General features: G+C 52.4%; 1 protein-coding gene across 1 annotated transcript; it reads left to right on the forward strand.

The window, feature by feature from the left end:
* The first annotated feature begins 7,849 nt into the window (after nt 1–7,849).
* GATA1 (GATA binding protein 1) lies at nt 7,850–11,120 on the forward strand. Its single transcript, XM_029241509.1, has 5 exons — nt 7,850–8,215; nt 8,722–9,099; nt 9,207–9,352; nt 9,886–10,011; nt 10,458–11,120. Exons 1-5 carry the CDS (start codon nt 7,996–7,998, stop codon nt 10,827–10,829), a joined length of 1,242 nt encoding a protein of 413 aa, XP_029097342.1. The 5' UTR covers nt 7,850–7,995; the 3' UTR covers nt 10,830–11,120.
* The last annotated feature ends 5,080 nt before the right edge of the window (nt 11,121–16,200 follow it).

Raw genomic sequence — 16,200 nt, forward strand, 5'->3', positions numbered from 1 at the left:
GGGAGAGAGTACAGTCCCTGAGCAAATAAGAGATGGATGAAGGAGTACATATGAGGATCTCCTGGAGGTGAGGGAGCCCCTAGTCCTGTGGACTCTGGTCTCTAAACAGTCTCCAGGTGGTAGTTCAGCCACGCCCTATGAGTAAACTCCCAGGGAGCCCCCAAAATGTTGGGAATAGAGGATGGTTAAGGATGTGAGTTTCAGCACACGAAAGGCTTTGCCAAAGGCTGTAGCAGGTTTCCTGCCTATTTTTACAAAACAGCTTGTCTTGGACCCAGATGTTATATGCCTAGAGATAGATGATTTATGGAAGGAAGGAAGGAAAGAATGGAAGGGAGGAAAGAAGGAAGGAAGGGCAGCAAATGGGTGGATAAATGAATGGGTAGGTGGATGGGTGGATGGATAGATGGTTGGGTAGGTGGGTGGATGGATGGACAGACTGGTATCCCCTGCCCCAGGAAAAAACTCTTCCACGTGTGTGTGCACAGAGAAAGACATATGAGTTTGTAAGTTACAGGTTTGCTGTAATAAGAAAAAGACTGAAAACAACCCAGATGTCCATCAGCAGATGAATGGTTAACCAAACTATAGTATATCGATTCCATGGACTATTACTTGGCAATAAAAGGGAATGAACTTATGAGGCCATCATTACTTCATACCAAAACCAAAGACATAATTAGAAAAGACAACTATAGGCCAGTATCTCTTTTGAATATAGATACAAAAATCTTCAACAAAATACTAGTAAATAGAATTCAGTAACATATAAAAGGATTATACACCATAACCAAGTAGGATTTAGACAAGAATAATCCAAATGCCATGGGCTTGGACCAAGCTCTGGAGCCCCAGAAGATGCCAGGAGGGAGGGAACAAGTCAGGGAAGGCTTCCGGGAAAAGAGGGGAAGAAAGGCCGTTGGGGCTGAGTCTCAAATGGAGGCCTGATGGAAAGGATGCTTGGCCCAAACACCCACCCCCACCCCTGCCCCCACCCTCGTCGGTCTCCCCAAAAGCCTGGCCTGGCCCTGCCGATTCCCTTATCTGCCCACTCCCAGCTGCCTCCCTGCTGGCTGAACTGCCGCCACAGGCTTCTGGGCCTATGCCCCCTCCACAGGGATGGGGGAGGGAATGGGGTGAGGCCTGGCCTCAGAGCCACAGGGTTTTGGCCCTTGATGGAGGCAGAGCCCTGAGGCCCCCACTCCCCACCCTTTACTTCCCTTCCTGAGCCCTTTCTCTGCTCCAGTTATGAAGAAATGGACTGTAGGTCCAGCAGCCAAACCCTTGTCTGAGACATGCCTCCAGCCTGCCCTTCCCAAGGGGGGGGCAGCTTTCCCTACCTCATCCCAACATTGCAACCGCTATTTCTAGTAATAGTAACAATGAGGAGAGTTACCACTACAGAGCTCACCATTTATGGCGTGCAGGCAGGCCCTGTGTTGAGTGGCCTTTCAACAACATTTGAGGTGGATTCTATGATTATACCCATTTTCCAGGCAAAGAAACTAAGGCTCAGAGGGTGGCCTCCCCAGGAATCATGCAGCAAATCAGTCAGAGCTGAGACAAGAACCCAGGGCCTTAGACGAACATCATTTCTCTGCACCTACTCCCAGTCTAGAAGATGGGGGCAATTATATGCACTTATACCACAAGGACCTGGTGAGAATAGGATAAAATTATGCATGAAGAACATTTAGCACAGTGCCTGGGGTGGCAGGGCAAAATAATGCTGCTGTTGTTATTATATTAATGCTAGGAAAAGTATTAGTATCAGAATTATTATTATTATTACCATTAGCGTTGTTGATAGAATTAAAATGAATATTAGTTCTAGAATTAGTATTAATATTCATAAAGTACTTGTGTTAGATTACAGTTAGTATTATTATTACTGTCACTATGAAAACTAGCATTAGTGCTCATATCAATATTAGAATAGTAGTAATTAGAATTAGTACTGGTATTGGTGTCAGCATATTATTAGCATTAGTACTAGAATTAGTAGTAGTGCTGATAAAAAAGGGCCAAATACTATCCTTCGTATACAGTAGGTACTCAATGAATAAATAAGAATACTTAATATTTATTGAGATTTCAGAATCAAATGAGTTAAAATCACTTAATGGATTAAATCTCATTTAGTCACCCTAATCACCCTATGGAGTAGCTGCTATTATTACCCCATCCCTTCAGATGAGGAACTGAGGTCCAGAGGGGACAGTAACTCACCCAAGGCCACACGCCAGTCGGTGATAAGGGCAGCCTATAAATGAGGGTGGACTGGCTCCAGAGTGGATGTCCTGAAACCATCACCACTTGAGTCAGAGGAGTCTTTGTCCTTGTTCTTACTGACGAGGGCTTGGCACAGAGTGGGGCACGGAGCAGGAGCTCAATAAATGGCCTTGCTCTCTTTCCTCCTCAAATCTCCCATTTTGCATATGAGGACACTGAGGCCCAGAGAGGTAAGATGAGGATGGTAAACTCCCTCTGGGGTGGGCCAGTGACTGAGCAGACCCTACTGACCCAGGGCTCCATCCTTGCCCTCCGCCCTTGGTGGGTCTCAGTCTCCTCATCTACAGAATGGGTGGTCAGGGGAGCTCCCTGTCCCATGGAGTCCCAGGGCCATTGACTGGTTAGTCTTACCCACTACAGGGACCCAAGTTGGACACCTACTGCATACATGTGTGTTCAATGATTTTACATGGGGAAAGTGCCCAGAACAGGCCAGGCACAGGTCTGTGTCAGCAATGAGACACTGGTCCTTGTCACCGTTGTTACTATTTGGGGGAGGTAGGACAGGGCAACAAGGTGGGGACTGAGGCGCAGGGGCCCAGTGACTCTCTGGAGGTCCCTCTCAGCAAGTTGAGGGCAGAGCCACAGGCCACATGGGTCCACATCAATCCACACCCCCTCCCACCCCACCCTGGCACCACCTGCCCAGGGCATACCCCAGGCTGCTACCTGGGGTCTCATGGACTTCCTCTCAGACTCTCTGTTTCTGAATCTCTGTCTCTGTCCCCCTCTCTACATCATCTTTTTCTCCCTTCTCAGTTTCTCCACCTGTATCCTTGGCCTCTGTCACTTTCAGGCTTTATCTTTCCCCTTCTGTCCATCTCTACCTGCCTCCTGCTCTCTTTGCCCCTCTTTCTATCTGTCCGTAACTGTCTCCGGCTCTCTCTGTGCATCTCTCACCCCTCTGTCTCTCATTCCTTTCTGTGCCCTCTGTCTCCTCCCAGCTCTAGGTCTCTTTCTCTCTGTTTATCTGCATCTCCCCATTCCCATCTCTCTGTCTCTCTGCCTCTCTCCCTTCTCTATCCCTTCAATCCTCCTTCCCTTCCCCCACCCTATCCTACTCAAGGGCCCACAGAGGAACCAGCCCCAAGTCCCACCTGTTTCCCGCCTCCAACGCCGCATGGCGGGCAAGAAGTTGAGGCCGCTGTCCCTGGGTGTCCCCCACCGAGCCCCGCCCCCCATCCCAAGACAGCCTGTTACCACCGCGGAGCCAACAGCCACACTGGCCTCCATCTGATAAGACTTATCTGCTGCCCCAGGGCAGGCCGGAGCTGGCGTAAGCCCCAAGTGGGGCGCTGAGTGAATGTGCCTCTGCCTCCCGCCAGTCCTGGCCTGGTCCCCAGGGTGGGCCTGGGTCCTGAAGATGTCCCACGGACATCTTGATTCAAATTCCCACCAAACCTCTTTGAGCCTCATTCTTGTCACCTGCAAAATGGGTACAGTCACATACCTCCTCTCCCTTTGGCCAGGAAGACACATACATAAGGGCCCAGCCCACACTTGGCTAAGCACACAGTAGGGGCTTTACAAACACTCACTGAAAAGCCCAGAGAGGTCATGAAACCACATCTGCTACTTTCATTTTATCTTGGCTTCAGCCCATTTTGTTTGGCTGGACACTGAAATCCACAGAAGCCCAAGTCAAACAGGGTCCAAGAATCCATGAGGTGGGCAGGTGGGGTGGAGGAAGGCCCCCACTGCCCAAGAGGTGCCCCACCAGGAGGGGGGCCCGCCCCCTCCCCTGGCCCGCCCCACCCACTGGGGCACCAGCCACTCCCTGGGGAGGAGGGAGGAGGGAGAGGGGAGGGAGGGAGGGAAGGAGGAAGGGAGCCTCAAAGGCCAAGGCCAGCCAGGACACCCCCTGGGATCACACTGAGCTCGCCACATCCCCAAAGCAGCTGAACCCTCCGCACCAACCAGCCCAGGTCAGTCTCAGCCCTTCAAGAGCCCCCAGCAAGGCAAAGCCTGGGCCTGCTGCCCCTTACTTCAAGGCTATTCCCCCAGCTTGCTCTAGGCTCCCCAACCCACCACTGGTCCCCAAAGTGTCTACCACCCCTGAATCCCCTGACAGCTCCTCCAGACCACCTCTGTCTTTCCAATCCCCATCTCTACCCCAAATCTACTCCCCAAACCCCACCTCTCTCTGCCCTGCCTCCCATCCACTCCTTCCAAGATATCTATGCTCCCCCGATCCCTTAACTCTGCCCACCATACCCCACCTCTGCCCCCTGAAACATGCTTTCATCCTGCCAAATCCTACCTCTGCCCCAAATCTGACTTTCACTCGCCCAAACTTGTCTCTGTCTCTGAATTCTCCACAAAGGCTCACTCTTGTCCCCCCATACCTATTTCTGCTCCCCAAGCCCTTGTCTACTCCACAACATCCTTGTCTCTGCCCCCAATCCTCTCTCTGACCCCCCAAACCTGTCTCTGGCCTGCCAAACCCTAGCTCCACACTCTTACCCCCATCTCCACCTCTCAAACCCCATATTTGTTCCCTGTGACTTCTCTCTGATCCCCTAAAACCATCTCTGCCCCAACCCTTTGTCACTCCAAACACCAAGTCTACCCCCCCCAAATCTGTTCTGTCACATGAATCCTCATGTCTGCCTTCCCTAAACCCCATCTTAGCCCCCAAATATTTTTGTGTCCCCCCCAGGTGTCCTCTCTGGCCCCAACTCTTTCTGTACTCCAATTTTACCTCTGTTCTCAAACCCCTCCTGTGCTCCCATAAGCCATCTCTAATCATCAGACACATTTCTGCCTGCCTGTCCAAATTCCACCTCCGCTCCCCTCAGACTTGGACCCTCAGACTTTTCCACGACTCTTGGAATCCACCCAGACCCCTAAACTACACCTCCAGCTTCTCAACTTTCTCCCTCTCAAACTTTGGCTCTGATCCCCAACCCTGTCTCTGCTTTCCCAACTTATTTCTGATCCCCAAATGGGACCTTTCAAGCAGACCCTTCTCTGCTCCTCAAACCCATATCTGCTTACCCCAAACTCCACAGCTGTTCTCCAAACCTCTGACTCCTCACCCCCATACCTAATCCTCAAACTCCACCTCAAACTCTCCCAAGAGTTATCTGCCCCCATATCCCAGCTCTGCTCCCTTCAGTCCCGAGGGACCCTCCCTTGAGGGCTGGGATAGGGACGTTACCTGGGGTGAGGGGCTGGGCGGAAGGAGAGTTGAGGGTGCCGGCCTGCTGCCTGCTGCCCGTTGGGGCAGCACTTACTCTAGTGGGGCAGCTGATAAGGAGCTTTCATATCCCCCAGCCTCGAGATAAACTTTATCTCTGTCTGGAGAGTGATAACTGGGGGTGGCGGGGCTGGGCCCCTGCCATGGGAGGGGTGGGCAGTCCTGGACCCACCAAGGTACAAGGTGCAGGGACGGGGGGCAGTGGGGCTGGAGGGAGATTGGGGGTGGTGGTGAGGTGAGAATGAGGGTATAAAGGAAGAGTGGTGATAGAGACAAAAAGAGCAAGAGACAAACAGAGACAGAGAGAAGGGAGGAAAGAACAAAGAGAGATGGAGAGAGAGAAAAGACAGAGACATGAAGAGAAACAAGAAAAACAGAGACTCAAAGAAAGAGTAAGAGAGACAGAGAGACAAGAAAGAGGGGGAGACCCAGGAACAGAAAAGGAGAGCGAGACAGGAACTTAGAGAGAGATACAGATAGAATCATGGCGAGACAGAGAGGAAAGAGATGGATGAGGAGATGAGGAGGCAAGACACTCTCCCTAGGGAGAGACAGCAGGTGCCCTGGACCCTAGAGGAGGTTGGTGGTGGGCACACTGACAGATCCATCTCTAGTCCAGCACAACCCCTAACCCCGGGCCCAACTCTTAGCCTGTCTATACAATGGGTCACATAAGCGGGGGAAGATGGTCTTCTCTATATTTGTCACTCCACCCTACAGACAGGGAGACCAAGGCCTTCAGATTCATTGGGCAAGTCAGCGGCAGGGGTAGGTTTCTTGCCTCTTCATCTGGGGCTGTGTGCAGGAGGGTGTGTTCATGGGTACGTGAGTAGTCAGATAGACATGGAAATAAGGCCAGAGGACCCAGAGAGAGAGACTAAGGAAGAGACAAACAAGCAGAAAGAAACAGAGTGGGAGAGATGTACAGACACTCAGAGAGATGAATGAAGAGGGAAAAAGAGAAACAGAAAAAGATACAGAGAGCAAAGAAAGAGACAGAGAAACAAAGAGATAAAAAGAGATAAAGGAGAGAGACAAGCAGACAGAGACATGGGAGGACAGAGAAAGGGAGGAGGAAAAACATTAAACATTTATAAAAGCACAGAAAGAGAGAGCAAGATGTATCATGGTAGCATAGAAAAATGGGAGGGAAATACAGAGAGCCAGACTTGAGAAGAAACAGGGTCAGGAAAAAAGAGACACGGGGAGACAGAGATACACACAGGGAAGGACAGAGGCAAACGGGCAGAGAGACCAAGCTGCCTTCTCCTAAGTCTTAGCTCGAGCCCTGTCACCACCTCCTATCCGGCAGATAGGGAAACTGAGGCCTGAGGATGGTGGGGACTGAAGGAACTTGAAAGCAGAACTATGGCAGACCTCCCCAGGGGACAGGGTATGGGTAGAGGGAACACCTCCCACCTGTCCCCCTCCTCAGAGGAAGCCAGTGGCCTTGGGGTGATTTCAAAAGTTGGGCGGGGATGGCAGAGATAAGCAGTGGGGGTACTGACCCCCCCATGGAGCAGGGAGGAACTGAGGGGCCCTCCGTCTGCAGACCCAACGGAGGTGGGGGAGGGGAGAGTCAAGCCGGAAACCATGGGGTTTCTGAGAAAGTCAGAAGGCAAGATGCAACAGATAGGGATGAAGTTGGGGAGCACAGGACGGTGAACCCCAAGGTCCAGGGGGGTGACCAAGGAGTTCAAGGGACTCTGGCTCCACACCCCAGCCCACCCCACCTCGATTCTTTTAGAGGCGGAGGGGAGAAAGTGTGGGGGCAGAGGGAGAAGAGGAAGCGGAGGAGGAGGAGGAGGAGGAGGAGGAGGAGGAGGAGAGGAGAAAATGAGGAGAGGGAGAAAGAGATGAGCAGAAGGGGAGGGAGAGGAGAAGGATGAAGACAAAAGACGGGAGGTGAGGGAAAGGGAGGAGAAGGAGAGAGGAGTGGAGCAGATATAGAAAGGGGAAGGGGGGAGGTGGCTGAGCAAAGGGGAGGTGGAGGAGGAAGAGATGGAGGGAGAGAAGGGGGACCAGGGAGAAGAGGAGGAGGGGGAGAGGAAGAAGGGAAGAAGAGAGAAGAGGGAGGGAGGCAGGAGTAGAAAGAGAAGGAAGAAGGGGAAGAGGAGGAGAAAGAAGGGCAGCTGAGAGGAGGGAGGAGGAAGAGACGGGGGAGGGAGGAGGGCGAGGAGAAGAAAGGGAAGAGGAGGAAGAGGAGGGTACGGAAGAGGGAAAGGAGGAGAGGAAAGATAAATGAGGAAGAAGGGGAAAGCAGCAGGATGGGGAGTGAGAGGATGGAGTGGAAGATAAGGGAGAGATGAGGGAGGGGAGAGAGGAAGAGGAGGGGGAGAGGGGGCAAGAGGAGGGTACTAGGGAGATGGAAAGGGGGGATAAGAGGATTGAGGGGATGGAGTGGGAAGAGGGAGAAAGGAGGGAAGAAGGGGTGGAGAGGGGAGAGGAGGGCTTCTGTGTCTGAGGACCCCTCCTGTTCTCACAGGTCAAACCCCAGAGGCCCCATGGAGTTCCCTGGCCTTGGGGCCCTGGGGACCTCCGAGCCCCTGCCCCAGTTTATGGACCCTGCCTTGGTGTCCTCACCACCAGAATCGGGGGTCTTCTTCCCCTCTGGGCCTGAGGGCTTGGATACAGCAGCCTCCTCCACCGCCCCCAGCACCGCCACGGCTGCAGCTGCTGCACTGGCCTACTACAGGGATGCTGAGGCCTACAGACACTCCCCAGGTAACTTCTTTGGGTAGCTGTCTTGGCACTGGCTCTGTGTTATTGGGGTTGCCATGGAGACCCTTAGCTAAGGCAGAATCCTACTAAGAAGTCATCCTGAAAATGGCCGGAAGCCTTCACGTGGCTGTGCTGACCCCTAGTTAAGTCCAGACCTGGGAATGCCAATGCTCCCCAGCCTGCCATCTTGGGATAGCCATACTGGGAAGCAATGTTGGAAGTAGGTGGTGGCCCGAGTTGCCAACTGATCTATGGGCTCCAAATCCCAACAAGTCATCCTCAAAGCCCACTTGGAAATGGCTGGAGGTTATTTCAGTTGCCAGAGTGACCAGTGGGGCTCAGGACCCAGGAGTCACCCAATGGCCAGTAGCTATTCTGGTCACCTGTAGAAAGGCTGGAAACTTGGCCACCATGTTGGGGCTCTTGGGCATCATTAGACCCTGAAAGCAAGATGACTTTAGACTGATTGCTCTTCTTCTTTCCTCCTCCTTTTCCATACCCCCCAATAGTCTTTCAGGTGTACCCACTGCTCAACTGTATGGAAGGCATCCCAGGGAGCTCACCATATGCTGGCTGGGCCTATGGCAAGACCGGGCTCTACCCTGCCTCGACTGCATGCCCCACCCGCGAGGACTCCCCTCCCCAGGCCCCAGAAGATCTGGATGGGAAAGGCGGCGGCAGTTTCCTGGAGACCTTAAAGACAGAGCGGCTGAGTCCAGACCTCTTGACACTGGGGCCTGCACTGCCTTCATCAATTCCGGTCCCCAGCAGTGCCTATGGGGGCCCTGACTTTTCCAGTACCTTCTTTTCTCCCACTGGGAGCCCCCTCAATCCAGCAGCCTATTCCTCCCCCAAGCTTCGTGGAACTCTGCCCCTAACCCCCTGTGGTGAGGTTCTCTAAAAGGGACTGGGAGGTGGAGGTTGGTGGGGGGGGTGGTCTAGGGCGAAGCCGGACTGAGCCTGGCTCCCTCTTCCCCTCTGTCCACCCCACCAGAGGCCAGAGAGTGTGTGAACTGCGGAGCAACGGCCACCCCACTGTGGCGGCGGGACAGGACGGGTCATTACCTGTGCAACGCCTGTGGCCTCTATCACAAGATGAACGGGCAGAACAGGCCCCTCATCCGGCCCAAGAAGCGCCTGGTAAGACCCAGGCCTGCCTCCACCGCTGTGCTCACCCTGTGCAGGGATTCCAGTCCTCACACTCTACAAGAACCCACATCCCCCACCCCTTCCCCATCCACAAAGGAAGCCAGCTTTGTATGGGACCGCCTATCCTCAACCTATCCTCACAGTCTGCAAGCAGGAACCCCATCCTCTCCCTGCACTGCAGTTTTCATCCTCGGCTTCACACTGGGATCACCTTGGGGCACTTCGAAACCACTAGGGCCTGGGGCCCTCCCCACATGTATTGGTTTAATTGGTCTGGGATGCCGTCTGGGCATCAGGACTGTTTCTAACTCCCCAAGTGATTCCAGTGGATGGCCAAAGTTGGGTACTACTGGTGTATTCCCCCATATAATACCCAAAACCCCTATCCTGGCCAGGAAGTCCTGTCCTCACCCACACAGAACCCCCAGCCCTCGCCCTGTCAGAAACCCTGCCTTAACCTGACCCTCACCTCTTTTAGTCCTCCACCCACCAGTGCGCTCATCCTCACATTCTCTCTCCCCCAGATTGTCAGCAAACGGGCAGGCACCCAGTGCACCAACTGCCAGACAACCACCACCACACTGTGGCGGAGAAACGCCAGTGGCGACCCTGTGTGCAATGCCTGCGGCCTCTACTACAAGCTACACCAGGTGCCCCGGGGCCCCTCGGAGCCTCCCTCCTCTCCTCCCGCTTCCCTTCCTTCTGCTCCTCCCTTCTCCCTTCCCCTCTCCGTTTGTTATTCTCCTCCCTCTTCCTCCATCCCCCCTCCACCTTCCCCACCCCTCTCTCCTCCACTGCTTCATCTCCTTTCTTCTTCCTGCTCCCTCCTCCCTCCTCCTCCCTTGGCCATCAGCTAACTTCCACTCCCCCGTCCTAGACCAGGGGCAGCTCCCATTAGCTTGAAAGGCTTTGCCAAGTTCAGGGCCTCACAACCTCGGGAGTCCTGAGGACAATACCTGTGCCACACCAGGGGCGCACTCCCTAGTCCTTGAACCAATTCCCTATTCTTAAGAAGTGGGGTGGAGAGAGCATCCCTGGAGGAGACATAGAGGCAAGATGTGGAGTTGGGAAACACCCAGGGCCTCCCTCTTGGCAGGTGAACCGACCACTGACCATGCGGAAGGATGGTATCCAGACTCGAAACCGCAAGGCATCTGGAAAAGGAAAAAAGAAACGGGGATCGAGTCTAGGAGGTACAGGAGCAGCTGAAGGGCCAGCTGGCAGCTTCATGGTGGTGGCTGGGGGCAGCAGTAGTGGGAATTGTGGGGAGGTGGCCTCAGGCTTGACATTGGGCCCACCTGGCACTGCCCACCTCTACCAAGGCCTGGGCCCCGTGGTGCTGTCAGGGCCTGTTAGCCACCTCATGCCTTTCCCAGGGCCCCTGTTGGGCTCACCCACAGGCTCCTTCCCCACAGGCCCCATGCCTCCCACCACCACCACCACTGTGGTGGCCCCACTCAGCTCATGAGGGCACAGAGCATGGCCTCAGGGCAGGGGTTGGTGTCCCTCCCCTCTTGTAGCCAGATGTCTGTCCAACCCAACCCTCTGGGCCCCAGACAAGCCTTGGCGTGGACATTCAAAGCTTTTGTAAAATAAAACCACCAGAGTCCTGAAACTGAATGTGTGAGTCTGTGTGGGACTAAATAAAGAACAGTGGTGGGGGGTTGTGTATCAGTGTCCGTGATTCTTTGATGACAGTGTGTGGCTGCCATGTATGACCATGTGAGATGGCACGCAACACTTCACGATTGTAACAGAATATGTGACACCGCGTGTGACGGTGTCCAGGTTGTATGAGACAGCACATGCAGCCACACGTCGTGGTGAGAGCTGGTGTGCAGTGGGCAGTAGGGATGAGGCTGTATGAGACGATGTGCGTGACTCCAGATGCCTGCAAGAGGCCAGGCACGGGTGACTGTGTGAGCAGACGTGGAGATGTGCCCGTGACAGCGTGTGCTGAGGAAACACATGGGGTTGTGCACCACTCGGGGTGACCTCTGAGACAGCACGACAGCATATGCACTGGGCACAGAAGTGGATCCATACACAGTTTGGAAAGTTGAACAAGAACTACTGTGTGACAGTGTGTGAGGCATAACAGTGTGACCGTGAGGGTCTGCGTGTCAGGATGTCTCTGTGGGTCTGGTGATGACAGTATTTCTGTGCAAGTCTGTGTGTGTGTGTGAGCGTATTGTGTGGTGTGGGCCATGTCAGTGTCTCTAAGTGGCTGACAATGGGAGCAGCCCTGTGTACACATATTTATGGAAGTGTTAACATGTATAGTTTCAGTCGGTGTAAGCTAGGGACCCTCTTCCAAGGGACATTAGACATGCTGAGGACAGGAAAGGGAGGAAGGGGTGGGGCAGGAATGGTAGCTGTCAAGAAGGTCAGAAGGCCAGTATGGGACCATGAGGTTGTCCATGGGCCTTCCTGTCACTCATCTCTTATCTCTTTCAGCCCAGCTCAGCCTGCAGCCCTGTGGGAAATGGTAGAGAACGAGAGGGATAGATTAGGAGGACAAAATAGCCTCTGGGGGTGATATTTAGACCCTGGAGGTCGGGGAGCTCCCCACAGTACCATCTCCCTCCCCAACGCACCTACTCACCTGGGTAAACTGCTCCCCCCACAGTGGCATCTGTACTTCCATTTAACAAACGCTTCCACAGAAACAGTCACCCAGTCAGGTGACATCCTAAGCCAGACAGGTTAAGTGGCTCACCCGAGGCCACACAGCTGATGGCACAGGGTTAGCCAGGCTCCATGGCTCAGGCTTCCCAACGGCTCCTAACAGCAAGCAGCGCCTTTAACTGAGTGCTCACTGTGGGTCGGCAATGGCTGAGAGGCTTCAGTTGCTTTAGTTCATGAATACCTGAAAAAAAGAAAAGACTAAGGAAAGCACACTCATGCTCCTTTTACTAATGAAAAACTGAGGCTCAGAACTTGCCCTGACCACGCTGAGTTTAAGAAGTGGATTTTAGATGGGCGACCCTCCCCTACCAAAGTGAGCCTTGCTCACACTTAACTGGGCTGCTTCTCTTTACAGCTTCTCCCCCTTGAAGCCCCAGAGGTGGGGACTGTGGGCCCACACATCCTGAACACAGTATGCGTGAGCAGCTGTCCTCAACAGAACAGCACCCCTCAGCAAGTCACCACACTAGCCCACTCGAGAATCACAGTAGTCCACACTCCTTACAGGAGCGCGCCCTGGCCCTGTAAAAGCCTCCTGCCTGGCTGCCCCATGGAATCCCAGCCCTCTTACCCTGGAGGAGCCCCTGTCTTCGTCTTGAACAGAAACCCCTCTCAGGGCACTTCCCTGGTGGTCCAGTGGCTAAGACTTCACGCTATCAATGCAGGGGGCCCGGGTTCGATCCCTGGTCAGGGAACTAGATCCCACATGCATGCTGCAACTAAGAGTTCGCATGCCACAACTAAAGAGCCTGCATGCCGCAACTAAGGAGCCCACCTGCCGCAACTAAGACCCGGTGCAACCAAATATAATAAATAAGTATTTTTAAAAAAGAAACCCCTCTCAGAACCTGTGTGGAAATGTGCCTGGCCCTGCCTTGTTCAGGAACCCCAGTCCTCACTCCCTATAAGAACGGGTGCCCTAGCCTGGTACAGGAATCTGGTTCTGGAACTCTAAGGGAAACCTTTCTCTAATTATCAACAGGAAACCCATCCTGAGTCCGGACAGGAACACCAGCCCTCACCTTGCACAGGAGTAACCCCAGTCCTCCCATATGGCACAGGAACCTCTGCCTTACTCTGGTTAGGAATCTCTGAGCTCACACTGTAAGGAAGTCCCTGTACCACCCCTAACAGAAATGCCTGTCTTGACCCTTTCCCCAAGCCTCAATCTCTATAGGAATCCTGTCTTGACCTTGGACAGGACACCTCGTCCTCACACTGTACTGGAGCCATGCCCTCCAGGTAGCATTTTAAAAATACTTCGCTCACAAGAAAATCTAGTGAGTGTAGAAAATCTAGACTGAGTGTAGAAGCCCTTGCCTCCACGGTTGACGACTCCCGAGGATGTCACTCTGCACAACAATCCTGATCTCGTGACCCACCCCGTAGAGTACGAAGGAACCCATGGACTAACTCTCAACATGAACCTCAGTCTTGAACTTACACAGAAAACCCTTTCCTGACCCTGTGTCAGGGACGCCTGTCCTGACCCTCTACTTTAAGCCCATATCTCATCCGATACAGGCACCTATGGCCTGACCTGGCACAGGACTTCCTTCCCAGACACTGTACAGGGCTTCTCATCCTCATCCTGTGTTAGCTCCATGGCCCTGACCCTCTACAAGAAGCCTTGAATACAACTGTACTGGAACTTCTGACCAGACTCTCTGCAGAAAACCTTTTCCTGACTCTCAACAGAAATCCTTAACTTGACTCATTTATAGGAAACTCTTACCTGATCCTTTACAGGAACTCCTAACCTTCCCCTCTGGAAATACTCTCCTGACCCTGCACAGGAAGCCCTGTGACTCTCTATGACAGCCCCTGCCCTGGGCTTGTCCCAGAAGCCCCACACTCGCCCTGCATAGGAGCTACTGTCCTGAGCCAACAGTAGAAACACTAACCTGAATCTCTGAAGGTGACAGTGTCCTACCTCTGCACAGGATCTCTGTCCTGACCCTGCGTGGGACCGCCCTCTGAGCCCCAGCAGGAACTTGTGTCCTAAGCTGGTACAGAAAATCCCGCTCTCACCCTCCACAGGAACCTCTGACTTGAGAGACATCCAAGAAATGAACCAGTATAAAAACACCTGGAGCTTCCCTGGTGGCGCAGTGGTTGAGAGTCCACCTGCCAATGCAGGGGACACAGGGTCGTGCCCCCGTCCAGGAAGATCCCACATGCCACGGAGCGGCTAGGCCCGTGAGCCATGGCCGCTGAGCCTGCGCGTCCGGAGCCTGTGCTCCGCAACGGGAGAGGCCACAACAGTGAGAGGCCCGCATACTGCAAAAAAAAAAAAATTAAAAACACCTGTACTGCACAGAAACCTCTGCTCAGACCTTATTAAACAATCCAGAATCTGAATCACAATGATCACCTGTCCGGAGCCTGTATAAGAACCCCAGGCCTAACCCCTAATAGGATCACCTGATCTGCGTCTCTGGGAACCTAGCTCTGATCCCATGCAGAAATACCTGGCCTGAGTATGTTGTGATCCTCTGGCCTGACCCTCTACAGAAAACCACCCTTCTGGCCTCTAAAGGAACAGCTAATCTTAATCTGCACGAGAAAAAAATGCATTCACATTCTTCCCTCTCACTCTATACAACGTCTCCAACCTTCATATTTTTCTACAAACCTGCCTTACCAGATAATAGAATCATTCTCCTGACCCCAGACAAGAGACACTAACTTGACCCTATAGAGAAACCCCTACACCTACACAAGAACCCCTGTGCTGATACTTTAAAGAGAATTCTCTATAGCAGCGCTGTCCTAAAGAAATACAATTTGAGTCACATGTGTAATTTTAAATTTTCATGTAGCTGCATTAAAAAGCAAAAAAAAAACAGGTGAAGTTAATTTTAATGATATATTTTACTTTACCCACTATAGTTAAATACAGTTGACCCTTGAACAATGAGAGGGTGGTTAGGGGTGCTGACACCCCTAGGCAGTAGAAAAATCCGTGTATAACTTTATAGTCATCCTTCCATATCCTCGGTTCCTCCATACCTGCAGTTTCACATCTGTGGATTCAACCAACCTCAGGTCATGTAGTACTGTAGTATTTATTGAAAAAAAGCTGCATATAAGTGGACCCACTCAATTCAAACCCGTGTTGTTCAAGGATCAATGGTATTTCATTTCAATATGCAATCAATATAAAAGTTATTGACATATTTAATTTTTATACTAATTTTTTTGGAAATCCAGTGTGTATTCTACACTTACAGCACACCTCAAGTTGGACTAGTCACATTTCAAGAGCTCAGCAGCCCCATGTGGCTAGTGGCTACCACATAGGACAGCATAGCTCTGTGAAGTCTATAGAATCCTGTAGCAGGCACTGCTATAGGCTCTTCAAACCTGTCTCTTTTCTTCCTAAGCTCACACACTTTTCCAACTTCCCTTACAGTTAGATGTGGACATGTGACAGAGCTCTGACCCATGGAGTGTGGGAGTGACATATCACACTTCCAGGCCTGGCCCCTAGAAGTCTCTCACACAGTCCCCCACTTTCTCTTTCCCCATCTACCTGCTGAATAGTGAGAACTCCAAGGGCTCAGAGGAGAGCAGAACTGCAAAATGGAAGTTGCCTGGGTCCATGAATAACCAGTAATAAATATTCACAGTGGATTCTGTATGAGTAAGAAACATGTATTGGGGCTTCCCTGGTGGCGCAGTGGTTAAGAATCCGCCTGCCAATGCAGGGGACATGGGTTCGAGTCCTGGTCTGGGAAGATCCCACATGCCACGGAGCAACTAAGCCCATGTGCCACAACTACTGAGCCTGCGCTCTAGAGCCTGTGAGCCACAACTACTGAGCCTGAGTGTCACAACTACTGAAGCCCACGCGCCTAGAGCCCGTGCTCCACAACAAGAGAAACCACTGCAATGAGAAGCCCGTGCACCACAGTGAAGAGTAGCCCCCACTCGACACAACTAGAGAAAGCCTGTGCACAGCAATGAAAACCCAACGCAGCCAAAAATAAAATCAATAAATTTATATTAAAAAAAGAAACATGTATTTGTGAAGCCCGAGATTCTGGGTTTTACAGCAGCTAACATAATTTAGCCCAATCAATAACAACCTCTTGACTGAACTGGACATGAACACCTAATCTTAATATCTATATGAACACAGATCTGAA

Source organism: Monodon monoceros, unplaced genomic scaffold (genome assembly GCF_005190385.1).
Source record: "Monodon monoceros isolate NGI ecotype Baffin Bay Population unplaced genomic scaffold, NGI_Narwhal_1 Super_Scaffold_22, whole genome shotgun sequence".
NCBI lineage: Eukaryota > Metazoa > Chordata > Mammalia > Artiodactyla > Monodontidae > Monodon > Monodon monoceros.